This window comes from Equus caballus, chromosome 9 (assembly GCF_041296265.1).
Source record: "Equus caballus isolate H_3958 breed thoroughbred chromosome 9, TB-T2T, whole genome shotgun sequence".
NCBI classification, from domain to species: Eukaryota; Metazoa; Chordata; class Mammalia; order Perissodactyla; family Equidae; genus Equus; species Equus caballus.
Window position 1 is genome coordinate 18,963,552 of NC_091692.1, and position 26,909 is coordinate 18,990,460.

The 26,909-nt window shown below is 42.2% G+C and overlaps 2 protein-coding genes across 10 annotated transcripts in view; one reads left to right on the forward strand and one right to left on the reverse strand.

The window, feature by feature from the left end:
* CRH (corticotropin releasing hormone) overlaps window positions 1-24,801 on the forward strand; it is a 201,015-nt gene extending 176,214 nt beyond the window's left edge. For 2 of the 6 annotated variants that reach the window (XM_070222201.1, XM_070222202.1), the window contains exons 6-9: window positions 20,671-20,806; window positions 21,371-21,507; window positions 22,689-22,992; window positions 23,684-24,801. In XM_070222201.1, coding sequence (XP_070078302.1) covers window positions 23,698-24,288 — 591 coding nt within the window. In that variant the 5' untranslated portion in view covers window positions 20,671-20,806; window positions 21,371-21,507; window positions 22,689-22,992; window positions 23,684-23,697 and the 3' untranslated portion in view covers window positions 24,289-24,801. Of the gene's footprint in view, window positions 1-2,686; window positions 2,892-20,670; window positions 20,807-21,370; window positions 21,508-22,654; window positions 22,993-23,683 lie in introns of those variants that run through there. The other 4 variants (XR_011421564.1, XR_011421565.1, XM_070222203.1 and 1 more) reach the window with 3 other exon arrangements.
* Window positions 24,802-25,677: 876 nt separating this feature from the next.
* TRIM55 (tripartite motif containing 55) overlaps window positions 25,678-26,909 on the reverse strand; it is a 45,241-nt gene continuing 44,009 nt past the window's right edge. For all 4 annotated transcript variants that reach the window (XM_023648523.2, XM_023648522.2, XM_014727991.3 and 1 more), the window contains one exon: window positions 25,678-26,696. In XM_023648523.2, coding sequence (XP_023504291.1) covers window positions 26,574-26,696 — 123 coding nt within the window. In that variant the 3' untranslated portion in view covers window positions 25,678-26,573. The remainder of the gene's footprint in view (window positions 26,697-26,909) is intronic.

Consider the following 26,909-nt stretch of genomic DNA (forward strand, 5'->3'; position numbering starts at 1 on the left):
TCCTGAGTGGACTAAGCTTTGGGAACACTTCCCATGGATTTTAGATATGAAAGAAGTTTTAGAAATCATCTTGTTCAGCCCTCATACTTTACTTTGTATTTAAAATTTATTTTTTTATCAAAGAAATGTCTGTATGTAGTTTTAAAATTAAATGATTATAATGAAAAGCAAGTTTCCTACCCTCGCTGCACCTCAAATCCCACTCTTTAGAAAATAATATCTTGAATTCAATTTTCTACATTATTTTGTATTAACTTCTCTGATATATGAGAATTTAATTCATTACACCTACCATTTCCCTACCCATCCTCCTAATGTGGTCTTATCACTATTTTTAGTCTCTTCTTATGGCATAACTTTGGCACTTCAAAAAATATACAATTTTATTTCCAAATTTATCATGCGGCTATGATTCTTGACTTCACACTTTGAAAGATGAGGCCATTAGCACCCACCCTTGCCTTCACCCACCCCCCTTCACTGCTTCCCACCTCCCAGTTTCCATCATGTGAATTTTTATGTCTATGTTGCTAAAGTTGATGACATTCACATTTTCTTGTAAGATCATAATTGTCTCATGCCTTATTTATAGGTTGTTTATAAAAGCTTAAAATCAAGAAACTGTTTATCTAAGTATGGTTAAGCACATGTGGTTTACTGTAGGGCCAAGTGGACGACAAAGATTGCATTGCCTCTCTTGTATGGCATTTTGTTTTTCTAGGAGTTTCTTTTTTTTTCTTTTTATAATCTATAAAATACTTTTTTTTTATTGAGTTAATGATAGGTTACAATCTTGTGAAATTTCAGTTGTACATTAATGTTTGTCATTCGTGTTGTAGGTGCACCACTTCACCCTTTGTCCCCGCCCCCCCCACCCCACCTTTCCCCTGGTATCCACTAATCTGTTCTTAGTCCACATTTTTAAATTCCTCATATGAGTGGAGTCATACACAGATTATCCTTCTCTAGCTGGCTTATTTCACTTAACATAATTCCCTCAAGGTCCATCCATGTTATTGCAAATGGAATGATTTTGTTCTGTTTTGCAGCTGAGTAGTATTCCATTGTATATATGTACCACATCTTCTCTATCCATTTGTCTGTTGATGGGCACTTAGGTTGCTTCCATGTCTTGGCTATTGTAAATAATGCTGCAATGAACATTGGGGTGCATAGGACTTTTGGGATTGCTGACTTCAAGCTCTTTGGATAAATACCCAGTAGTGGGATGGCTGGATCGGATGGTAGTTCTATTTTTAATTTTTTGAGGAATCTCCATACTGTTTTCCATAGTGGCTGCACCAGTTTGCATTCCCACCAGCGGTGTATGAGGGTTCCTTTTTCTCCACAACCTCTCCAACATTTGTTACTATTAGTTTTAGATATTTTTGTCATTCTAATGGGTGTAAGGTGATATCTTAGTGTAGTTCTGATTTGCATTTCCCTGATGATCAGCGATGATGAGCATCTTTTCATGTGCCTATTGGCCATCCGTATATCTTCTTTAGAGAAATGTCTGTTCATGTCTCCAGCCCATTTTTTGATTGGGTTGTTTGATTTTTTGTTGTTGAGTTGTGAGAGTTCTTTATATATTATGGATATTAAGCCTTTGTCAGATATATGACTTGCAAATATTTTTTCCCAGTTAGTGGGTTTTTTTTTGTTTCAATCCTGTTTTCATTGGCCTTGAAGAAGCTCTTTAGTCTGATGAAGTCCCATTTGTTTATTCTTTCTATTGTTTCCCTTCTCTGAGAAGACATGGTGGCCAAAAAGATCCTTTTAATACTGATGTCAAAGAGTGTACTGCCTATGTTTTCTTCTAGAAGCCTTGTGGTTTCAGGTCTCACCTTTAGGTCTTTGATCCATTTTGAGTTTATTTTGGTGAATAGTGAAAAAGAATGGTCAATTTTCATTCTTTTACATGTGGCTTTCCAGTTTTCCCAGCACCATTTGTTGAAAAGACTTTCTTTTCTTGTTTTTCTAGGAGTTTCTAATTGAACTATTTTTCTTTATCACAATTTTACTCTTATCATTTGCTCATTTGAAAACTAAAAAATTATATTAGCTATTCTTCAAGTCATCCTTTTTCCCCTGGAACCCTCCATTCTCCTCTTCTGAGCTACACTGGTTGATTTCTAGGTTTATGTTCATTTGTTATGCTGGGACTTGTCTTCTTTGCTTTTCTGAGTTGACTCTCCTGTCTCCTGGATCCCAAGAATTCTTCTTTTTATTTCATTTCTTTTTTTTAACTTACTTGATGAGCTTAAGCAAATCCTCAAATAGTTTCCTAAAAACAGGGCTGCTCTAAGGTATGTGAGGCCTCAAACAAATAATTTTTGGGGGACATCTTTCTACATAGATAATTTGATTTTAAAAGTATTACAAAATTCAGGGGCCCATGTAGACTATAGCATTTTATCAGAACTAATTTAGAATATTGGAAAGAGATGTGATGGTTGTGTATTTAATATTCAATCAATGTATATGAAAATTCTTTATTCTCCATGTTCTTTGTTGTCAGATGCACTGTTCCTGCCTATCTGCCACCATGAGAAAAAACATAGCAATACTGTTATTACTCACAATGCCATGCTCTTGGGAGCGTGTTTGCATTGAAACAATATAGATCTGTATTTCTGCAATGCTGTAATTCTGTTTATTGAATGCTGATTATATCCTTACTTAGGATGCTGCATCATCCATCATGCCACTCATGAATATTGGCTTCCAGTGACTCCCTCCAATGTTGCTGTTGTATTTCACTGACGATGACCACAAATGCAAGTCTTTTCTAGAATATGGAGGAAAATGTGAACAATAATTTGTTTCCTGGTTATGCTGAACTTACCATTTGGAATTTTATAATGAATGTAGAACGATACATCTTCCAACTTTGTCTTCTCTTGAATTCTTTATGCGGTAATCACTGCATTCCTAGAAAGTGATTATTTTAACGTTAACCGCACCCTGCCTTCCATTCACTGCCAGCAGCAGAGAGGACTGTAGGAGAAATTAGAAGAGTGGCCTCACTGGCAGAAGAAATGTCTGTTTCTCATCAGGCATGATGACTTAAGCTGACCTGGGAAAGCATGGTGTCTTCACATCAATGGAGGTGGAAGAGGATGTCAACTGGGGCCACACAGAGGAAGGGATGCCTGCTGCCACCCTGGGTTGTCCTTGGTGCTAAAGATCAGAGGCAGCACCATAAAACAAAACCAAGCAAGAGCTGACCCGTGGGCCCCACACATACAGCTCAAACCAAGGGTCAATGGTTTTACCTTTGGCAGCCCCGGACCCTGAACCTATCCTGTGTTTTATGTTTGAGAGTCACAGCCCACTCTCACATGATTCTGTGAAAGAAATATGACACCAGGCAAAAGGAGAAATCCACTTGCCACGATGCCTTCCTGGAACAAGAGTCAGCCAAGTACCTCAAGACAACCCTGTGGCCTGGGTCCCAGAACTCCTCGGAGCTTCTTGGAAAACTCATGTGCTGGGTAGATGGTAGGAGAGCACCAGGAAGGGGCTGAAGGGAGACTGGGGCCCACGTGGGTCCCAGACCAGGTTAGGGCACCCCACCAGGAGGGCTCTGCTGGCCCTGGCTGGTCCCAGGCACCAGAGGAGGCTTAAGAAATTTCAGAGAAGATGCTTCTGGAGACTAGATCCCATACAGAATCAGATCTGAGCTTGGTTCACCCTACTCTGCACTGTTACTGCCAGGCTCAGGAGGGGACTTAGAACTTAAAGGAAGACACTCCTAAGGGGCAGGAGTCTCAGGGTGGTATTGCTTGCAAGTGTGAAATATAATATCAGTTTATGCATTTCTTAAAAGGACTCTTTCCACCCTCATCCTTGATTGTTGGGTTGACAGTCATTTGAACTCAGAACTCTGAAGGCCTTTGCTCCACTGTCTTCTCAGATCCGGTGTGGCTGATGATGAAAGGGCTGATGCTGGTCTGAGTCCTGGTTTTTTATAGGTATCTTAATTTTCTCTCCTTCCTGCTGAAGCTCCTTGGTATCTTCTCTTTAATACTGATGTACTGAACTTTCTAAAGCTGGATCTAGATGTGTATATGCCCTTATGTGACTTAGGTAACTCATTGCCTTGGGCACTTGACCGGCATCTTAATTTGGACACCCATGTCCTTTGACTCTGAGTAAATCCTTTGTGATATTTCTTTGATGATTTCTTCCTCTTTGTTTTATCTTTCTGTCATTCCTGTTGATTGGATGTGGGGCCTCTTAGATTGATCCTCTATATATCTTACCTTTTCTCTCATTTTTTCACATCTCTTTGTTCTACTACCTGATGGTTTTGTTAGACTTTATCTACCATTTATTTGAATTTCAGAGTCATACTTTTATTTTACAATAATTTTTCCTTGTTAGCTATTTGTATTTTGCTGATGCAATACCTTTTTTACTCTTTCTAAGAATATTAATTGAAGAATTTTTAAAGGTTAAATTGTGTTTCTAAATCATGTCTGTTCCTTTCAGAGTTACATAGTCTACTTGTTTATCTTGGTCTCTTTTGTGTTGTAGATTTTTCCCAAAGTCCACTGATCTTTTGCTCTTCCATCATATTTAAGAACCAGACAATAAGCTGATCTTGAGCTCTGTGTGTGTGTGTGTGTGGCAGGGGAAAGGGGAGTAGGCAGTGCTTACAGGCTGGCCGTTCGCTTTAAGATGATGTGGGGAAATGGGCAATAATCCTGGAAGCCCATAATTGCCAGATTAGAGGCTTTTCTTTGTGGGCATTCCATTTCTTTGGAAAAGAATCCTCTCGTTACTTGCAAAGTTGGGTGTGTTAGTTTGCTGACTGCCAGAACAAAATACCACTGACTGGGCGGCTTAAATAACAGAACTTTATTTTCTCACAGCTCTGGAGGCTGGAAGTCCAAGATCAAGATGTGGGCAGGTTTGGTTTCTCCCGAGTCCTCTCTCTCTGGCTTGCAGGTGGCAATCTTCTCGCTGTGTCCTCTCATAGGCTTTCCTCTGTGCGTGCACTTCCCTGGTGTCTCTCCCTCTTATAAGGACAAGAGTCTTATTGGATCAGGGGCCACCCTAATGGCCTCATTTTAAGTTAATTACCTCTTTATATGCTCTATCTCCAAATACACTCACGTTCTGAGATACTGAGTTTAGGACTTCAACATATGGATTTTTCGGGGGACACAATTCTGTCCATCACAGTGGGTAGATATCTGTCAGCCTGTCACTAGAAGAAGATTTGAAAGTTTGAGGTTAACTGTTGAGTCTAGAGCAGGGTTTCTTAACTTTGGCAGTTTTGACATTGTGGGCTGCATAATTCTTTGTGTGTGTGTGTGTGTGTGTGTGTGTGTGTGTTGGCGAGGTAGGGGTGGGGGAAAGGAGGGCTGTCCTGTGTTTAGCAGCATCCCTGGCTTCTATCCACTAGGTGCCAGTCATGACAATCAAAAATGTCTTCAGACATTGACAAATGTCCCCTGAGGGTAGGGCAAAATTCCCCCTCCCCCACAGTTGAGAATCAATCTGTGGCTTTCTCCAATCCTTTATTACAACTAGTGTTCCAGAATCCCAAGACTCTCAAGGTTTAATAGGCAGATGGCTATATTTCTTTCTTTGTTACTATAGCCTGTGGCTTCCTCCACCCTGTTTAATCAGTTACCACTCCATCCTGTTTCTCATCTTCTGAAAATTTGATGTCCTGCATCCACAATGGGTTTTCATGATTAAAAAGTTTAGCCTCTTTTTTCTTTAATATTTCAGGAGGTCTTAGGACAGAATGTAGATGAGTATGGATGGTCAACACACTGTTTTAAGTAAAGACTGTCCGCCTCACCCTTCAAATTATAAATGAGAAAACGGAAACTCTGAGAAAAGAAGTAATTTGCATACAGTTGCACCTAATAATAGTAAAAAGACAGGTTTGGAATCCAGTTCAGTTGGCTCCCCAGTCCAGTGCCCTTTCCACTAACTCTTCTCTGCTTCTTCAGCATGATTTCTCAGTAAACACTGCCATTCTCTTCAGAGAGAATTCCTTTCTTTAAAGAGAGGAAAAAGTCCCCAACAAATTATTGGATTTGTAAAAATAATAAACTCTAGTGACAGCAAAAGCTTTTGGGAGGAACACTTTACCCCAAACTTTTGAATTTCTTTTAAAAAGAAATTAAACTCCAATATCAGTAAATAACCATTTACAATTGGGAGGGTTGAGCATAGGTGTCTACACTGCTCCATCCTCTGTTAAATGATTACAGATAGTACGGTAGTTCATTCCTTCCTCCCTCCCTCCTTCCTTCCCTCCTTCCCTTATTTTCTCCTTCTCTCTCTCTCTCTCTCTTTTTCTCTTTTCCAAACTCTCTGGCAGAGGACAAGCCTTGCAATGGGGTGTGTGTGTGTGTGTGTCAATGTTTGTGCACATGTATTGGATGCACTAATTTTGGGGTTGCTCAAAAAGGAATAAACAGAATTTTACAAGAATAGTCCAGAGTACAGTACTATTACACATTGCTTCCACTAAGAACACACACGCTCATTCAATTTTGCTGATTTTCATCCTTTGCATCCACAAAGCACTCTGAGGTCCCTTCTAACACCTTGACAGATGGTGATTTGACGCCATGCACCCCCACCCGGTTTGGGCTGACAGTACTGGCAGCCCACTGCTTGAGGGCACCTGCTGCCCCTCAAAGTCAGCTCTGATGAGGCTTTCAAAACACACACATGTGTCAGGTGCAAGAGAGCTGCACTGATGGGCCCAGACTCTCTAATCCCACTTCCAAGAGGGCCAGGAACTCTGTCCACTGGAGCCTGTGACCTTGACCAGCTGAAGGCTCTGAATCCTGGGGAGCAGAAAGGGTGCTGTGGACTGAGTCCAGGGATCTAAGAAAGGGAGAGAGGATATGAGATGAGTCTGCAGGGGAAAGTACAGCCTGGGAAGAAGGAGCGCAGGGTTCAGGCATCCTTTGTTACCACATGGGCTAGTTTGTTTCATTTCTTCAAACCTTGTAAATTCTCTAATAGAAGGGACTCCTCCCTATTCTTTTTCGGTATCTCCCATAGGGCCCAGCAGGTAGTTTCTGAATACTAGTTGATTGATATGTGTTTCCTGTCTCTGTTTCAATAGTCCTCACATGGGGATTTCATTCACTCGTGTATTCAACAAATATTCCTCGAGTACCTACTTTGTGCCAAGCATTGTTTTAACTCTGGGTTAGAACAGTGAACAAAACAGACAAAACCGCCTGCTTTTGTGGAGAGACAACAATAATCTGATAATTAAGATAGATAGATAGAATGTGAGCACTGAGGAGGACAGTAGAAAGGGGATTTCAAGTGTCTGGGGAGAATGGGTTAAAATTTTAGATGGGGTGGTCAGAGAGGCTGAGTGGAGATCTGTGCGGAGACCCGGCAGGTTTCCTCGGCTAAGAGATGAGAGGCACGTTCTGTCTGGATCACTTTGTAGTAGACTCAGCCTGTCACTTACAACCAGGGTGTTTGTGTTTGTTTGCATTTGGTGAAACATCTTTCTTCACCTCTCAGAGGAATTGATGTCCTGTTGCTTCTGTGTCTGCCAATCCCCTCACGGAGGTGCTGGGCTCCATCTTTCCCATCTCCTTCAGATGCTTTTCCTCATCAATATGGAACTCTCACCTTTCTGTGGGCTCAGCTTAAAACTTGCTTTAGGGTGTTCCTTCTTAAACAAACAATAAAACGCCCTTTCTGAACACTGCATCTACTTCCTCCTGCCACTTTATCCTCTTCTCTCTTTTACAGCAAAACTGTTTTGGAAAAATGGTCCTGATTTACTGTCTTGACTTCTGCTTCTCAACCCATTGCTAGATGGCTATTCTCCAAACCATGAAAATTATACTTGTGAGGGTCACTGTACGGATTGTAAAGATGGTCGTTCAGCCTCAAACCACCTTTCTAGACTCTGCTTTGGGATCCTGGGGCCAGGAGTCTGCAAACTCTATTTCTCCTTTGTCATCTGGTCTCCATGGGGTCTTGCTGAGAGGGGATTTTAGAGGCAGACTGGCAGGCAGGAAGAGGTAAGAAGGGTTTGCTCTTTCCTGTTTGTTTGCTGTTTTAGTTAGCATCTCCCCAGCAACAGCCCCATACTCTGGATGTAGCAGTTGGTTCTGGTCTCCTTCTTGTACCAACACCCCCAGAATCAACCTCAGGCTGTCCTCCTCGCAGGTCTCAGCCCCTGCTCTGCTGGGTCTATCCTCCAAGCTTCTAAGGCATGAGCTCCAGCTGAGCAGGACCCCCTCTCCTGAGTCCTAGCTACCTGAGGCCCTTCTCTGTGCTCCAGAGGTGTCAGCACCAGCTGAGTGGGACCCCCTCCCAAGAGGCTGGAGCCCAGCTCCATGGGGCCTCTTCTCCAAGGGCCTTGATTCGAGTGGCTCCCGCCTCTGCCCTGTGTTCCCCTGGTCCACACAATAACCTGCAGTTACAATCTCTGTGCTTCCTCGCCGTTCCCTTTGCTTTTTCAGCTAACCCCTGTTTACCCAATTCCTTATTTTAAATTTTCTGTGATGAAATAACTAGTGTGGTTTCTCTTTCACTAACTGAGCCCTGATTGATCCAGTCACCGAAGGCTCCAGGTTGCCAAACCCAATGGCTATCTTTCGGTCTTTATATCATGATACTTCTGCGTAGCATTTTACTTTCCTACTATTCACTGCTTCAGGAACTCTCCTCTCCCCTGGCCTCATGTCACCATTCTTTCTTGGTTCTCCTTCTTGCTCTTGAACTACTTCTCCTCGGTCTCCCCAGGATCTCTGGCCACCCCTTAAATCTTGGCTTTCCTCAGCTCCCTCTCTGGTCTTCTCAGCCTGCTCCACCTAGGTCGCTCTGAGCCATGGCTTCAACCTCCTGCCGAGGAGTCCAGTTCTCCAACTCTGCCCAGACTTCTCTCCAGAGCTGGCCCTCCGTCTTACACCTGCTTGTTAGATCCTTCTACCTGAATATTCCTCAGGCTCTTCAGTCTCAAAATTTCCCCAGTAAATCTGGTCATCTTCTTATCCCAAACTGCTCTTCTGCTATGTTCTCCATCTGCCCCATCGCCCAAGACAAAATGATGAAATTTGTTTGGACTTCTCCCTCTGCCCCACACCCTGCCTTTTCTTGCACTTAACATTTCTTGAGGCCGTGGCTTCCATCTCCAGCCCCTGCCATAGTTCAGATAAAGAGAGCTCGCATTTATAGAGCTGTGTTCCAGCTCCATACCGTGTTCCAGAAGCCATAGTAAGGACTTGACGTACAACTCATTTAATCCTCACAACAATAACTCTCTGAGGGGAGTCCTATTATTATCCCTTTTTCACGGATGAAGAAACTGAGGCACAGAAAGGTTATATGACCTACCCAGTCACACAACCAGTAAGTCACAGAACTGGTGTTTGAATCCAGGAAGGCAGGCTCTTAACCATGCCGTTTGACAGCCTCTCAGGCACCCGGGGCTGATCTCAGCTTGCCCGAATCGTTTTAGAGGCTTCTGACCGGTGTTCCTGCTCTTGTCCTCTTCAGCATTGTGCCTGGCATACAGTAGGCACCCAGAAGTGTTTATCATCATCATCATTTTACATGTTTTCATCTAGTCCAACTAGCCTGGGTATGTTTTCTGAAATACAAGTTTTCCCTTGTCATCTCCCTGGTTAAAGCCTCTGACTGTCCGTCGGCCCAGGATCACGTTTCAGGTTCAGAATCCTTCAGCAGCTGGCCCTCATCAGCCTCTCTAGCTTTACCTTCGAGCCCTTTCCTCTCTGTACATCTTCCTACACTACAGGGAACCAGCTGCAGCTCCTGGAACACCGGGCGCTTCTCACAGCTTTGGTTCTTTCCGCCCGAGGCTGCCCTGACTGGAATGCCCCCCTTCCTCTGCTTGTCGACCAGTCCTGTTCTTCCTTCGAGTCTCTTCTCAGGTAGTGTCCCCTCTGTGGAGCTCTTCCCAAACCCTTCCTTCTCCCCTCGCCCCCATCAGAGTAGCCTTCTTTCTGTGCCTACAGAGCGCTCGCCATAAATGTTGTCGCTATTAACATGTCTTACTTGGTGGGCAGTGAATGCCTTAAGGGCAGCAGGGATTTTACTGGCTCATTTTTATCCCCAGCATCTAGCACAGGGGCTGGGACATAGTAGATGCTCAGTAAATATTTTGGAGACAAGTAAGACTTGTTTTCAGTACTCTCTGACCGGTTGAGTTCGGTGGTTAGAACCTGAATTGGAGCCTTAGTCTGGGCATAGGTGTATCAACTGAGGGACACACCTTGTTACGGTCACAGAAACAGAAGTCACCTGTGGCAGGTTAAATTTGGCAGGGTGATCTTGGCTGCTTATAGTCTCTAGGATAATATAAGAAAACTTTGACAAAAGAGTGTCACCTGCTCTTGGCCTTGAGAATCCTACCAAATGGTGGGGAAATAAGAAGCGAGACTCAGAGCAAAGGCAGCAGCTAATCAGCTCCCTGTGTCTTGTCTCATGTTGTAAGAAAAAAGAATCATGCAAATGTTGTATAATTGTTGGTCTTCATTATGTGAGCTTGTTCCTCGCTTCATTATGCACACAATTTGCAAGTTGCTTGCCGCCTTCTTCCCATTTCAAATAGCTGATTTGAAATTTCAAGAAAGGTACATATTAATTAACAGGACTTCATATAGCAAATATTAATTTAGAAACTGGTGTGAAGCATAAACATCAACTTATAACATCCATTGTAGAATGAGAAGCCATACAAATGTTTTCAAGGCCCAGAGATGTGGGAGGTTGGAAACTATTTTGAGGATCTGGATAAGCACATTTGTTAGTGGATTGTCCCCATTGCTCCTGGGAATGGCAGCGAAGGATGGACGGAATGAGATGTTCACATGGTTTATACAGAAGAGTTGTGAGGATTGAAATTAAAGAGGAAAAACTAATAGCAAACAGAATGACTATGGATAATGCCTGTATAAGTTTCCAGGGATGTACCCACTGAGCCCCGGCTCTTTAGTTAGTGTTCTCTTGAGTGACAGGAGCATAAACAGTGTGGTAGTCTTCACAATCGCACCCTGCAATTAGGGCTGAGCACAGAGGCAACCCAGGAGCATAGTGGAAATATGGGGCCTGTTCCTTCAAAACCACGTTACCCCGCCCCTCACCTCCGCAGAGCTCCTGGGAGGCCTGAGAGAGAAGCAGAGGGAGAGAATGGAGGAGCTCTTTGGAAGATCCCAGTGCACTGCCACATATCAGCTGAGAGACGTCAACCAAGTTGCTTGCCCATTCTGAGCCTTCGCTTCTTTGTCTATGGAATGTGGATAATAATATTTACTTCCTAGCAGGGTTCCAGCGAGGACTGGAGACAAGGAAAGCAAGGCTTCTGGAGGAGGTGTAAATAAGGGAAGCCATTACTATGGCCAAGAGGGAGGGAGCTGCCATGTCCCAAGTTCCCAGAGAAAAAGACTGAGTGGCTAGTTCCTGAGACCCTGCCCCGCCCCTTCCAGGTCCCCCTAGAAGATTTCCGATAAAACCCCAGCAAATACAAACATGAGTTGGCATTTTTGTATTTCATCAAAACCCCAAAGCCCCAAATTTCAGCCACTGCTTATGTTTATTCTTAGTCTTGTTCTTAATTCTTAGTCCAGTACCTGGCTCAAAGAAGGTGCTCAGTGTTGGAGAGAGTTGATCTGGTTTCAGGGGCCCTGCCTCACTTGGGGAATATTATTGAGACTTGGATAGACACAGGGCCCTACTTTGAGCCACCCCCTTCTTGTCACTCTCAACCTCACCCTCATCAGTCTCCCCACCCTGGCCCTGCACCAGGGAGGCCACCTGTGTGGATGGGAATGGAGCCGCCCCCACAATTAGACACAGAAATGGGAGCAGGAGGAAAACAACAGCTTTTTTAGAAAAATCCAAACCACCCAGCTTCAGCTTACTCTCCCTTCACCTCCCCCACAAAAGAACCCTATGAAAAGTTCAAGGGCCCAGGAAGATGGCTTTTAATAAAGCACTGAAGGAGCCAAATAAATATATTTGTGCCTTTTCTAAATTTAGACCAGTGGAGAGACATACTGTTTATAAGTGGTTGAAAGGTGCAAACGTTAAGAAGGTAAGAGGAAGCTGAAGGGCTGCAGAAGAAACTGTATGTCAGAGTGTCTCGTGGAACAGGATAAACATGAAATTATCAAGGAAATGAAGTCCGGAAGAAGCCTGCTGGTCTAGGGCTGGCCTCCTGGGAAGGCACGAAGGCAGCTGTACCCGTGCTGTCCCCACCGCCTCCCTCTGCCTGGGAAAAGGGGGCATCCTCCAGGGATTGACTCAGGGAGACAGATAAGATGAGTACAAGGGGATTTTTAAAATTTATGATGAATGACTCTTTTCTATTGCCTAACCTTAGTGCAAAGACCAAGAATGGAACGATAGGAAGGTCATCCAGGAGCAATTAGGGGAGGATAGGTGGAGCACAGGGTACAGAGAGAAAAATGAATTGTCAGCCAGCTTGGTGTGCGTGGCTATCCAGGTCACATCTGGAGAATCTGACAGGTCCATAGCAGCCAGTGGAGGTTCCCACCAGGAATTGAGGGGCTTATTGATCTTGGAATGGAAAAGATAAGTATATATTCTTGTATTTTACTTTTAATTAGCAATGTTAATTGTTGTTTTTAACCCCTCCTTAAAATGCAAAATTCCCCTTTGAGTGCACCTGCTTTCAGTTAAATCAATAAATGATTAGACTGAGAATAGACGTTTCAACATGGAAATAATCCTCAAGTGAGCAGACATTTACTGAGGAGACAGAAATCAACCAAACAGATATTTCCCAAGTCAAAATGATGCTATTCCTAAGTAAAAATGTATCTTTGTTTGAAAAGTCAGGGAGGAACCTGAAATGCATATTGCTAAGGGAAAGAAACCAGTCTGAAAAAACTATATATGGTATGATTCCAGCTATATGTCATTCTGGAAAAGGCAAAACCATAGGGACAGTAAAAGATGAGTGTTGCCAGGGGTTGGCAGGAGGGAGGGTGGGAGGGAGAACTGGGTGGAGCACGGGATTTTAGGGCTGTGACACGATTCTGTGTGACACTGTCACGGTGAATACATGACATTGTGCATTTGTCAAAACTCACAGAATGTACAACACAGAGAAAACCCTAATGTAAACTATGGACTTCAGTTAATAATAATGTATCAACATTGGTTCATCACTTGTAACAAAGGTACCACACCAGCGCAAGATGCTAATAGTGATAATAATAACGGGAAAACTACGGGGAAGACTGGTGGGGGAGACAGAGTATATGGGAGCTCCCTGTACTTTCTGCTCAATTTTTCTGTAAACCTAAAGAAACAAAGTCTATTAATTAAAAAAAATTTTTTTAAAAATCAGCTGTATGGCTGAAAAACCTCTGGTGTTAGAAGAATAAAAACTAAATGATTACACTAAGTGATGTTAGAATAAAAAATAAGTGATTATACTTATTTTGTTTCATTAATAAACATAGATTAAGCCTAATGAACAGTGGGTGCAGTGCTCAGCTCTGAGGGCCTGAGATTAGATAGAATCCCAACCTGCAGCCGTAACAACCACCACATCATTAGCCCAACGACGTTCAGAGTTTGTTGAGCACTTCTCCTATCCTAGGCCCTGAACTCACTGTCTCACTTAATCCCGTGACCTTATGAGGAGCAAATAAGGAAACTGACGTAGTACAATGGTTTGACCAATAAAAAAATAAGTTTGGAAAATTTAAGTAACTTGTTCAAGGTCACCCAGCTGGGAATTAATAGATTCATACTGTACTGAGGTAACTTGACATCCGCCATATCAGAAACCCAGTGTGTCCCCACAGTAAGGGGGAGCCAGGTAACATTCTTTATTCTATTTGCAAGGCTGCTTTGAAGAGTTTTGTTCATAGTGAAATCTTCAGGTAAAGATATTAGAACAAATCCCATTGTAAACAGGAATGAGATATGGTGTTCTGCCTCAAAGAGCTGAGTAACTCTTTTTACAGAAGAAATCTATCAGATTATATAATTGTATTTCTCCATTCAAATAAAAAAAACCCCTTCATTGCAATTATTGTTGTTGCCAGGAAGATAAAAGTACATTAGCACAAGGCAGAACTTTACAGCTATTAAGAATAAAGTACAAAGAAAACAAGTTGGAAAATGAGGTGAGGCTCAAATATGTATCTATATTTAACTTTATATGAATAAGAGCATTAAACTTCACTGCAGCTTGAGGCCGTTAAATCTTTTCCATTATCCTGGGAACATTGTTGCTCAGATCACTTCTAAAATTTATGCAAAAGAGAACAGTGAATGTGGCAAATCAGACAGATCCTTTCTTTCCCACACATAGGTTTCATATAACCATCCTTTTGAAGGTTCGTTGACTCACAGTTATGAGACCATCTTGAATTGATGGAAACTTTCTCTTAAGTAGGACTTACATAGTCAGTCTCCAACAACCAAGAAACACTTACCACCTGTTAGCTGTGTACTAGGAGTTACAGCTACAGAGAAGTGGGGAGTAAGCTCACAATGAGCTGGGAGGCAGGCAAACAGGCACACACACGTGAAAAAATAACAGTAGCTCTCATAATGGAAGCTAACATCACATTCTCCACAGATGGATGACAGAAGCCTTGGAGATGAAAAGAGCTTGCAGCAAGGTTCGCAAAGGTCTGAACCTACAACCAGGAGCAACACCTTTGAAACTCGCAGCTCCTGAATGTTGGCTCCTGTCATCCCTGTCCACCCCTGCAGCCCTCATTGCCGACGGCCTCTTGAGTAACCGAATTTCCTTTATGAAAAACCCGTCACCCATTGCAATCAGTTTTGTCTAGGACACTTCTGCCTTTTCACACCTGAAGAAGTCCCTCCTTTGCAAAGCGGGCCCACAGATTTCCCTGGGCTAAATTACTGTAGAGACCAACTCCTTCCCCTGACCGGGAAGTGTGCAAACACACGTGACCATTTCATGGATAGTGAAGGAGGGCTGGGCAGCTCCTTGCTGTAAGGTGACCCTCCCAGGGCAGGTAGTCCTCTGAAGCAATGGAAATAGACGTCTTCCTATACCTCGAAACCCTCTCTTAAAGGGTGAAAAGTGTCATTTTAAAATTTTCTCCCAGGAGTGATAGAAAATTACTTAGTAGCTCTAATCATGCACTTAAACATAGATGGCAAAGAAAGAAAGTGTAGCTAGACTCCTCATAAAATGCCTTGACTTATTCTATTTCCCACCTAGTCTCATAATAAACATGCTCTGTAGTCAAGTCTGGGAAGTGCTGAAGATTTAGGGCTTTACACTGCAGAAGAAAAATTTTAAAACACTAGAAAATTCAGCAGTAAAAATGTGTTTAGCTTTTCTATAAACACCCACACCCCCCTTTATAACACCAGTAACATTCCTAGGAGGGCTCTTTAGGAAATCTTTCTTTAGAGTCAGAAATGTTCATGAATATAAATACCTATTCAGGATGCTTGGCTGATGGATTTCTTTCTTATGACCAACTATTGTAAGATGATTAGTTCCTGCAAATTGCCCTTCATGACAGAAAGTTCACACACATCCTCTCACTGCCCTCCATCCATTATCTGGAGCCTAAAACAGAAAATTCGATGTATTATGATGTAAATAGAAAGGTCAGTCATGTCTATCAAGACAAGGGCTTGTTAGAGAAGCAGAAACACACCCCTTTTCAGATACTCTGAGTCATCTCCCCAGGGTCAGTTACTTCCTAACTTCTGGAAAAATAAAGGGACAGGCAACAAAGTCCTTGCCATTTTCTGAGGAAAGGAGATAAGGCACCCAATGATGATTTCTGGATGCTGAGAGAATTATTGACTGACTGGGAACTGAAAGGAAGCCCTGCCCTCACCAACCCCTGAACAGGAGTGTGGCTGCCCACAGGTAGTGTCCTGGGCTCCTGGAGCAATCCACAGGAGACCCTGCCATTGTCTTGTATAGCTCCCACGGTCACTGGCATGGGATGCTCATTCTATGGAGGTCTAGTGGTAATGACCCAAAGACCATAACTTGTTTGTCTGCCTTCTGACCCCTCCAATCCACTCTCCACACTGCATTCAGAGAAGTCTTCCTAAAATGCATATGTGTTTACTTCGCCTCATTCTGAGACCCCATTAAAATGATAGTATAAATCCCAAATGGTGAAGAGAACAGGGTAAGGACCATAAGCAGATGAGAGGGTTTAACAAACTTCTGAAATAAGAAGACCAGAAAACAGGAAGTGCTATTTGAGGAAGCAGTCTCAAGGGTCTGCAAAGGGGAAGCTGAGGAAGGAGAGCAGAGAAGATGGAGTGGTTACTGAGAAAAAAGGTAAGAAAGCTGTTGCAGAAGGCACACAAAGGGGTAGGTGGCTGAGGAAGGAACCCACCTGCAGAAACCAGGAGGGGCTCCGGGGTTGGAAACTCCAAGTATCACCACAGGTAAGAATGAGAAAAGGGGTCAAAAAAGAGCAGATTCTCAAAAGTCTATATCTGGAGGAGTCAAACCGTCTAACCTTTCTTACTCCATTTTGAGAATGTTGAACATTCCAAGTCTACCTGTCAGGCAAAAAGCAAATAAACAAACATTTGCAAAATATATTGTTATTGGCTGAATTGTGCCCCCTTGACATTCATATTTTGGAGTTTTAAGCCACAGTACCTCAGAATGTGACTGTATTTGGAGATAAGGCCTTTAAAGAAGTGATTAATGTAAAATGAAGTCATATGGGTGGCCCTAATCCAATATGACTAGAGTCCTTCTAAGCCGAGGAGATTAAGACACAGACATGCACAGAGCAAAGACCATCTGAAGATACAGGTAGAAGATGGTCATCTGGAAGCCAGGGAGAGAGCCCTCCAAAGAAACCAACTCTGCTGACACCATGAGCTTGGACCTCTAGCCTCCAGAGGCGTGAGCAAATAAATTTTTGTTGCTGAAACCACACAATCTGTGGCACTTCGTTATGGCAGCTCTAACAAACTAATACATGTATTTTCCTTAACTGAAATTGAACAGCTCCAGAGAAAAGTCCTCTGTAATGAGATGTTTATGGGTGTCCCCAAAGTAATGACTGATTCACTATCTGATTTCACTATCTATTTCACCCTAAAATGAAGGCTGCTTGGTGACAAGGTCCTTTTCCTTCACAAAGAGTTCCCAATCAGCTTTTTATTGCCTAATTCTTAAATATGAGAGTGAAACCATTCATATAAAGAAATTTTTTAAAATGACCATGGATGGAATAGATAATTCAAGAAAAGAAAGCTTAGAAACTTTCTAGTTAATATTCTTAAAGAAATTTGAGAAAGATATTACACTATAAAGCAAAAATAGGGGATATGAAAAAAGGATGGAGACAGAATAAAAAGCCTGAAAGTTGAATATATAGTTGTAAAATAAGACTAATTGAAGAGTTGGAGGATATTTAAGAGCCCTCCCAGAAAGTAGAACACAAAACAGAGTCCTAAAGGAGAGAAAATAATAAACATGGAGGGCCAATGGAGGAGGAACATCTTATAACAGAAGTCCCAGAAAGAAAGAACAGAGAAAATGGAGGAAATTATCATAGAAATAATGCAAGAGACTTTCCTACACTTGAAGAGCAAGAGTCTCCAAATCAAAACAGTTAAATGAAAAAGTACCCAACATCATTGCAAAATTTCAACAACAAAGAGACGACCCTAAAATCTTCAAGTGAGAATGAGAGGGAAAAAAGGTTCTCTAAAGAAATGAGAATCAGAATGACATTGGATTTTTTAGCAGCAGCACTGTATGATAAAACACAAGGGAACAATATTTTCAAAATTCTGGAGAAAGATTATGTTCAGCCTGGAATTGTATACCTTGCTAAAGTATCACTCAGTTATCTGGGTTATATAAAACCATTTTCAGAAATGCAAGAACTCAGAAAATGTACCTACCATGTATCCTTTCTTAGAAAATTATCTGTGGATGTGCTCTAGCAAAATAAATGCAGAAATCAAGAAGAATAAATCATGTGATTCTGGACAGTGAATTCAATTCAGAAAAACAGTAAAGGCCCAGCAAGACAGATGTGCATCAGATCCAGAAAGTGACCATCTGAAAGCACCAGATTAGGGTGCTCGAGGAAGGGGTCTTATTAAGAGGGGGAGGGCTGGATAGATTACCTGTCATGATAGAAAATCTGGAAAAAAAATGGGAACAAAATTAAGAAGGTAATTCTAGGAAAAACCAAATTGAGAATATAAAAACGATAATTGGTACTTGTAGAAAAACAAACAAGAAAGGAAATATAATCAGAGTCTATCACTTTATTTTGCAATGAACAATCTTTACATTGTTAATAATTAAAAACTACATTGATTTTTAAATTTTAGATCAATCTAGAGTCAAAGCACAGAAAGCGTAGCTATGGTTATAAAAATATGAGCACTGACAATCTAGAAATAAAAGTACAGTTGAGAGAGCCTGGGACATCAAGGTGCAGGAGGGTGTGTGAAAAGCTGGAGGGATACTAATAATCTCATTTTACAATCTGGGGAATTAAGAGACATTGTTTATATTTGAAGGACTAGGAAACAATTCTGTGGATGTATTACTTAAAGGTGCAAGGGTAGGATGTAGAAAAAAATTAAAAAGCAGGTTGTTAGGACGGTGATCAACAATGCGGAATGAATAGAAATTGTGGTACACCTCCTTGATGGAATATCATACAGTCAATAAAAAGCATGTCATTTAGATATAGCAAAATGTTTGAGATGTTATTTCAAGTGGGAAAACATAGATTATAAAATTTTAGTTATAAACTGTTATCTAGTTATTTCTGGATGATAGGCTTATGGATGATTTATCTATACTTCATTCATTCAACAAATTTTCTATAGTTCATCCATTCAAAAGGTTTATTGGGTATCTACCATGTTTTGGCTTTGTGCTTGGGGTTGGAATAATGGCTAAGACAGTTCATAAAGACAGTCAAGTCTCTGCCACACAGTTTACAGTCGAGCAAGGAAGAGACATATTGTACCACTAATGATTAAAAAATGTGAACTTTATGATAAAGGACATCCATGATGTTAGGAGAAGATAGAGCACAGGTCCTAAGCTTAATCTAGGAATCTGAGAGCGATTCCTTCAACCAGTTACTTTTAACTTTTAAATGTGTGTGTGTGTGTGTGTGTGTGTGTGTGTGTTTTAAGCAGAAATTCACAATTAGGAACACACTGTTATCTCCATTATGAAAGATGTATGAGCTTAGCAAAAATTCTCAAGGGAAACAACAAAATATTAACTGAGATTATCTTGAGATTCTGGAATCTGTGGGATTTTGTATTTTGCTTTATACTTTTTTGATTTGTCCAAGTTTTCTACAAGGAGGATAAATGGCTTTGATAATCAGAAGAGATTAATAAAAGTTACTGTTACTGGTTAAGCAATTAGATATTTGTCCTGTCTGAGATCCCTTCCTCAGCCCTACCAATGGAAGCAGAAGGTAGTTACTAATCTAACTGAAGCACAGTTACAGTTACCAAACGCCCTGTCCGCCAGAGGCATTTTTAAAGGCTGTCATTGGAGATGGTAGATTCCTTTCAACAAACATTTCTTAGCAAACTTGGAGACTGTCTTTGTTTTGTCTTTGTCTATGAACTTTGCTAATAGAGGCACATGTTGGCATACTCCTTGAAAGTGAAGGAGATGCAGATGACAGGACTAAGCCCAGCAGTTACCTCTTATTTCTAATATTTCTTTATTCATTGGACTGCTGTGCCATGTCTTTTTAAATTTAACTATATCCTATATTATGTTTTTATTGAAAAATGTGGTTTAAAACATGAAGTAATCCCTGTTTTTGTGCCCATGTTTCTTGGATTGTGTTTTTAGGTTCTAAAAGTATTTAAATTGGTTCTCCCAATGACTCCTTTCAAGAAGTTATTCCTACATGTAAGATTAAATCTGTCATGGTGATTTTTGTGGACTCACGTATTTAGTTTACTGCACAGGTAAATCCTCCTCATGATGCTGTTTCTCAAATTATACATTTATATCATTATTTTGAGAATCACATCACTCTTTATCAAATACTTCTGATAAAGTATCACACATATCACATACTTTATCAAAACATCCTTTTTTCCAAGGTGAGCTAAGGTGGAAAATCAAATTAATGCATCTTAAGTTGGCAATGCATTTCAAAACCTCATGTCATAATTACCAGATTCAGCTGAAAAGTAAATTGCAGTGTGTGCACACAGAGATCTAAAATCAGGTGCTGGGGCATCAGCATGCACAAAGAATCTCTGTGTTCTCATGCCTTTGGAGATTTCTCAGTATAAGGAAAGTTTAAGAAAAAGTACTTCAAGATTGGTTTGTGAATATGTTGCTTTACCTAAATCCATCTTCTCACTTCAATTTGTTCATGTGTCTCTACTGGAAAAGGAAGTTCAAAGGGTATTGTATTATGGAAATAATACAGGCTGGTAGTCAAAAGAACTGGGTTCTAATTCTGACTTAACCACTATTTGAGTGACTTCCAGTAAGTCACTTAACCTCTCTGGTTCTCATTTAAACCAAATGATCTATTCAAGTTATTTCTAATGTGAACATTCAGTGATTTGATGAGATCTAACTTTTGGATAAATTGTGGAGAGTAGGGGCTGCTCTTCACAGTCCCTCCTCCTCTGGGGTCTAGCCCTTTTGTTCCTCATCCCTAGTCAGAGCCACTCTGTCCCTAACCAACTACCTACTGGAGGGAAATCTCACAGCAGGGATGCAACAGTGATGAGGGAGCCATACTGAAACAACGTCCTCCATATGGCCCAGTAGGAGAGAGTTCTGAAGGGGTACGAGGTGAGTCAAAGCCCAAACCATGTTGTGTCTTCTCTGGAGGAACCTCCCCGCCTCCTCAGCTAAAACCATGTTCTTATCCCTTTCCTAATTCTTCCTCTGTGTACATTTACCTGAACTTCCCCTTCCAAATCTACTTTCATCTCCTGATTGACATCCAAGGTGAAATCTGCCAGTGGGGACACAGAAGGGTTCATAAAGGAAAGTAAGCAAAAAAGTTGATATCCATTCCAACTTAAAAGATTAAAAAAGACCACAATAACAAAAACTAAGGTTCTATATACCCTTTACCAACATGAAACACAGCTTTCCTCTAAAGGCTAAACCTCTTTCCATAATGACGGTCTTCTGTTAACAACTCACATCTTTCCCAGAAGACACATTTCTTTCCCTGTTCCCTTAAGTCAAGAGTACATTCCATTGCACAAAGACCCAACCATGGGCTGACTTCTCTGGAAACTGCCAGAATTTCTCCTTCTACCTTCCTTTTGTTTCTAAGAGCAGTTGTGGATTAGTATACACCCAAAATAGGAGTTGAAATACTCATTTCGTCATTTGTCACGTTAGCTACAAAAGGAGCAGAAGAGGAAACCAGAAATGAGGAACTGGAAATTTCTGAAAAACAACTCTGATGGTTATCTAGAAGCTGAATTGAATCGTAGACACCAGAGTTTGGAATTGCATTTTGAATTGCAGAATTAGAGGTAACTGCCTCCCACCTGTATGATAACGTCAATTTAATTTGAAATTTGAGTGTGGTTTTATAGGCATTCCATTCTGTGGTAGTGCCGGAGAGCAGTTATTTATTTATCAGACTCCCATGGAGCACATTTGAATTTGGAAAAGGAAATGATTTAAAAAAACCAAAAAACAACCTGGGTGCTTCTGATATGGATACTATCATGGATGTTAATAGTATTTGGAAGTAAAATGAATGAGGTTACCTTATTACAGGCTCAATATTCATCCATTAAAACATGCAATTGATGAATTCAGCCTGGTTATCAGGCAGTTTAAGCCTTTTCCAATAGAATAGGAAGTTAGAATCAATGCTTCTTTCATTGGGTTTGCATTGAGTAGACTAAATAAGGTTTATTTAACTCATGCAACTCTGACTGGTCCTTTCTCTCCCTAATTTTGGAACAGAAAAGTCCACAATTAATTTCAGACTCTGACAGGAGAGACAAGGAGGAGCAGATAGGTTCTGGGAGAACTTAAAATCTTTGCTGCACCCCTCACTGACCCTGGTGTGTGCCCCTTCATCGTGGGGATAGCTCTTGCCATCATTTAAAAAAAAAAATTGAACTGGGTTTCTAGAGACGTACTGGTCTTGCCTCTGCAGACTCATAATTCCTTTATCTGGGATTCCTGGGAGGAAACAGCAGATAGAGACTTAAAAGCCAGATGTCCCTGCACCCGCATCTCCTTGTTTTTCATTCTTATCCAGGCAGAAAGGTGATGGAACACTTTGTCTCTAGCAAAGGGATATTTTCAGATACTGAGGTGTTGCCCGAGACAACTGATCAGAGAAGTTACGAGGGAGAGTGAAGAGGAGGTTCAGATCCGCCCCCTGTAACTGGGTGCTGCTTTCCCCCACAGGACTGTGCATTGATAGACCTCCCTTCCCTCACACTTTCCCTTCCTCTCCCCTCTCATTTGCTGTCTCTTTTCTGCCCTCAGTTTGGCCTTTCATAGTAAGAGGTCAATATGTTTTCACACTTGGGAAATTTCATTCAAGAATTTTTGTCAATGGACAAGTCATAAGGAGCCCTTCCATTTTAGGGCTCGTTGACGTCACTAAGGAGGCGATAAATATCTGTTGATATAATTGGATGTGAGATTCAGTGTTGAGATAGCAAAAATTCTGCCCCTCGTTCCCTGGCAGGGCCCTATGATTTATGCAGGAGCAGAGGCAGCACGCAATCGAGCTGTCAAGAGAGCGTCAGCTTATTAGGCAAATGCTGCGTGGTTTCTGAAGAGGGTCGACGCTATAAAATCCCACTCCAGGCTCTGGTGTGGAGAAACTCAGAGCCCAAGTCCGTTGAGAGGCTGAAGAGAAAGAGAAGAGGGAGAGAAAAAGAGAGTGGGGACAGAAAGGAGAAGGGAAGAAAATCCCTGAAAAAGCCCCGGAGACGTTCCTCTGCAGAGAGGCGGCAGCGCCCGGCTCACCTGCAGAAGCGCCTCAGAAGGTAGGGAGCGCACAGACGGAAACGCGCCTCCAACTTTGCACTGCCTGAGCTTTCCACGGTGTGCGCCGCGGAGCGGGCTGTCCCTATGCGGGCGTGTGTGTGTGTGCGTGTGTGTGTTTACTGACTGTGCCTCAAGATTCCAATAGTAGCTGGGATGTGGCAAAAGCAAAGTTAGACGGCTGCTCATCGTTCCCCAAACTGCTAGTTACTCCTAGCTGGCTGGGTAGACGAGTCCCCTATCGATCCCGACCCCCGAGAGAAGGACGCAAAGGCACGGATGGAGAAAGGGGAGGAGGAGGCAGCAGTTCTCAATTTGGAGGAAAACACTGAAACATCCGAAATGGGGGGAGGGGTTAGAGCGGCAGAGATCTTTAATTTGTAGATCTTCTCTAGAGCTCGGGGAATCAGTTTTGGGGATCGTTAGAAAGGGGACTCAGGGACAGTCCCTTCAGAGGTCTCAGAAGGAGACGGGTCACCCCAGCCTGCTTCCCATCTCGCTCCAACTCTGGAAGTCCTAGTTCGGGCGCTTCAGCACCGCGGACAGCGCCCGCCCGAGCGCCTGAGCCAGGTCTATGGGTGTCCAGTGGGGAAGACCCCCAAGTGCACCTCCCAGTTGAGCTAAACTCTGACCAACTCTTTCTTTCTCTCTTTCTTTCTCTCATCCCGCCCCTTGCCCACCTCTGTGCCGCAGCTAGCGCCCCTAACATGCGGCTGCCGCTGCTTGTGTCCGTGGGCGTCCTGCTGGTGGCTCTCCTGCCCTGCCCGCCATGCAGGGCCCTTCTCACCCGGGGGCCCATCCCGGGCGCCCGGCAGGCCCTGCAGCACCCCCAGCCCCTGGATTTCTTTCAGCCGCCGCCGCAGCCTCAGCAGCCCCAGCAGCCGCAGGCTCGGCCCGTCCTACTCCGCATGGGGGAGGAATACTTCCTCCGCCTGGGTAACCTCAACAAGAGCCCCGCTGCTCCCCTCTCGCCCGCCTCCTCTCCTCTCGCTGGCGGCAGCGGCATCCGCCTTTCGCCGGACGAGGCTGCCGCCAACTTTTTCCGCGCGTTGCTCCAGCAGCTGCCGCTGCCCCGGCGCCCGCTCGACAGCCCAGCGGGTCCCGCGGAGCCCGGCGCCGAGAATGCCCTCGGCGGCCGCCAGGAGGCACCGGAGAGGGAGAGGCGATCCGAGGAACCTCCCATTTCGCTGGATCTCACCTTCCACCTCCTCCGAGAAGTCTTGGAAATGGCCAGGGCCGAGCAGTTAGCGCAGCAAGCTCACAGCAACAGGAAACTGATGGAGATTATTGGGAAATGAAACGGTGCGTTTGGCCAAAAAAGATTCTGCATTTAGCACAAAAAATAAAAATAATAAAAACAATACAGTATTCTCAATCATAGCATTGCTCTGATACCATTTGTTTATTTTTATATAGCTTGAAACGTAGAGGATGTACAGCAAGAGAGGCTGTACTCCTTAATTAGCATGCACAAAGTGTATTCACGAGCAGTAACAGCAACACAATGTTATTTGTATTGTCTACTTTTAGTTTCCATTTCCAGGTGTCTTTGATGTGTTTTAAAGAGAGTATGGACTCGGGAGGAAACATTTTGAAGAAGCTGATCAGAAGTCACCCAATTTATTTTGTTATGGTCTGAGCCAAAGAGAATGTCATTCTCTTGCGTGGGTGAGACAAAAATCTGTAAGCTCTTTGAATCAACTTTGCCTTGTAAACGTTTCAGTAATAAAACATCTTTCCAACCCTTGGTCAATTTGGTTGTGTAAGAGAATGTAGAATATTTATATTTTTAATAAAAGCTGCAAAGGTAATCGTGACTTTATTTTTCCTCTTCAATGTTTGTAGGGGAAATACTCTCAGGTCCTGGTTTCCTCCAAACTGACTTCAGCACAAGAGAAAACAAAACTCCTTGCATTATTTCTACTAAAAATACAAACATGTCAGTAGCTTAACACAGATCCAGCAAGCGCCTTGGGCTCATCTCTGTACCTCAGAATACTCCCCTGAGATTGAGTTAAATAATTTGGGAAGTTGCTTCCAGCTCCAAGACTTGGTAATTCTGTAAACGGAAGATTGATTCATAATGGAAATAACATTTAACCCTGATTAACTATAAGACGTGAACTAATTGGGGAGGATGAGGAGGGAGGAAAGCAAAGAGGAGAAGGGTTGAGGCGGGGCTTCCTGCAGACTAGAGAGCCAGCATGCTGCATTTTTTTTTTCTAAAAAAAGGCTACTACTTTGGTACCATAAAGTATTTTTTTTCCTAAGCTATTTTCCAATGCCTACTTCTAAGCGGAGAAACTTGATAGCCTCTCCACTTAACTAAATTTAGTTGCTATAAAATTGCAGCTGAGAATATTTTTCTTATAAAGAATATTTAGACTTTAATAACTTTGTTAAATCCCCTCCTCGTTTATGTCTATGCCAATCTTAATCACTTTAATTCTTGGAAATATAAACTATCTCTACTCATTTCTAAAACTGAACAGCACATCTAATTAGTTTTACAATGCATTCGCCTTTGATAGTTTACTTATAACTTAAAAAATTCAATTGAATGTTGAATACTTTGAAATTATTTTGGATATATGAAGATGCTTCTTCCCTTGGGACCCTTGAAATACACTTGACTAATGGATTAATAAGATAATATGAAACACTGAATAAATCATTATAAGACTGAGTTGTTAAAAACAGCATTTATTTGAGTTCATACAGAGTAAAGTTATACTTATGTTCTGAAGGAGGCATTGTGGTGGGACAAATAAAGCATGATTTAAATATATACATATAAATATAAAATGTGAATTGTGTGTGTATATATATTTAAATACATGCAGTTGTTCTCAGTGGTTCACTGATTGGTGCCACAGTGGAAAGTTGAGAAACCAGACAGTTCCTCTTGGGAAGTCTTTTTTAACTAAAGTGTCTGGTATCTGCATATCTAAAGCTAAGATTAGAAAAACATCACAAGACATGTCCTAGGCCTTCAGCCTTCTGGACTGTAAAGTGTCACCAGAGTCAAAGAACATTTCTGGATATACATCCAGTGATATCTCTTATGGAAAAGAGGAAGCCTTTGTGAAACATTTCATACCTTTGGTCAATGATTTACCTTTTGTCCATAAATTGATAAATCAGTCACTTTTGAATTAACACTGAATTTCACTGACCACCTGCATTGTTAAAGGGAAGGAGAGTAAGAGCTACTATGATGTAATAACAAAAGCAATGCCTATTAGAGACGACAGTGTAGTGCATACTTTTCAACACTTGCCACTTGTTACTGACGCACACACACACATACCACACCTACATACCCTTCATAATATTTCCCACACAATAAAAGATTTGCATAAGATCAAGTTTCTGTTTTCAAATATTTTCTGCAACTATTTTCTGAGAGTATTGTTTTCCTTCAAAGTGTTGGATAAGTCATCTGGAATTAAAGGGCTTTGTTGGGCAGAAATCCTGTTCAGAGGTCCCTTTCATCATCTGCATCATGCTAATTTCATGAAGGTTCCCTGTGCCTGTGTGCATCTCAGCCAGGCAGACAGAGGGGCAGCAGCTGGAATGAACATCATTCATTCAGGGAGTTCAACCAGGAAAAGGAGAAGACGTGGCGAGCTGGCTCAGAGTCAGCTCCTGTCCCACTCCCTGAAGCTGCAGCCTGTCCCTGGAGGGGAGGGTTCTCAGATCCAATCTGCAACAGAAGAAACTCGGGATCAGCGGAAGGGGCTCGTCCTTGTTGGATTGTTCTGGTCACTTTTCTACCAAGGAGAAAGGATAATAATAATAATAATAATTACATAGGACATAATTATTATTAGGGATGGAAAGCAAGCTCTGGTTATCTTGGCCATGGCCAAGAGCCATGAAAGTAATTCACACCCATGATCCAGAAGGGGGCAACAGG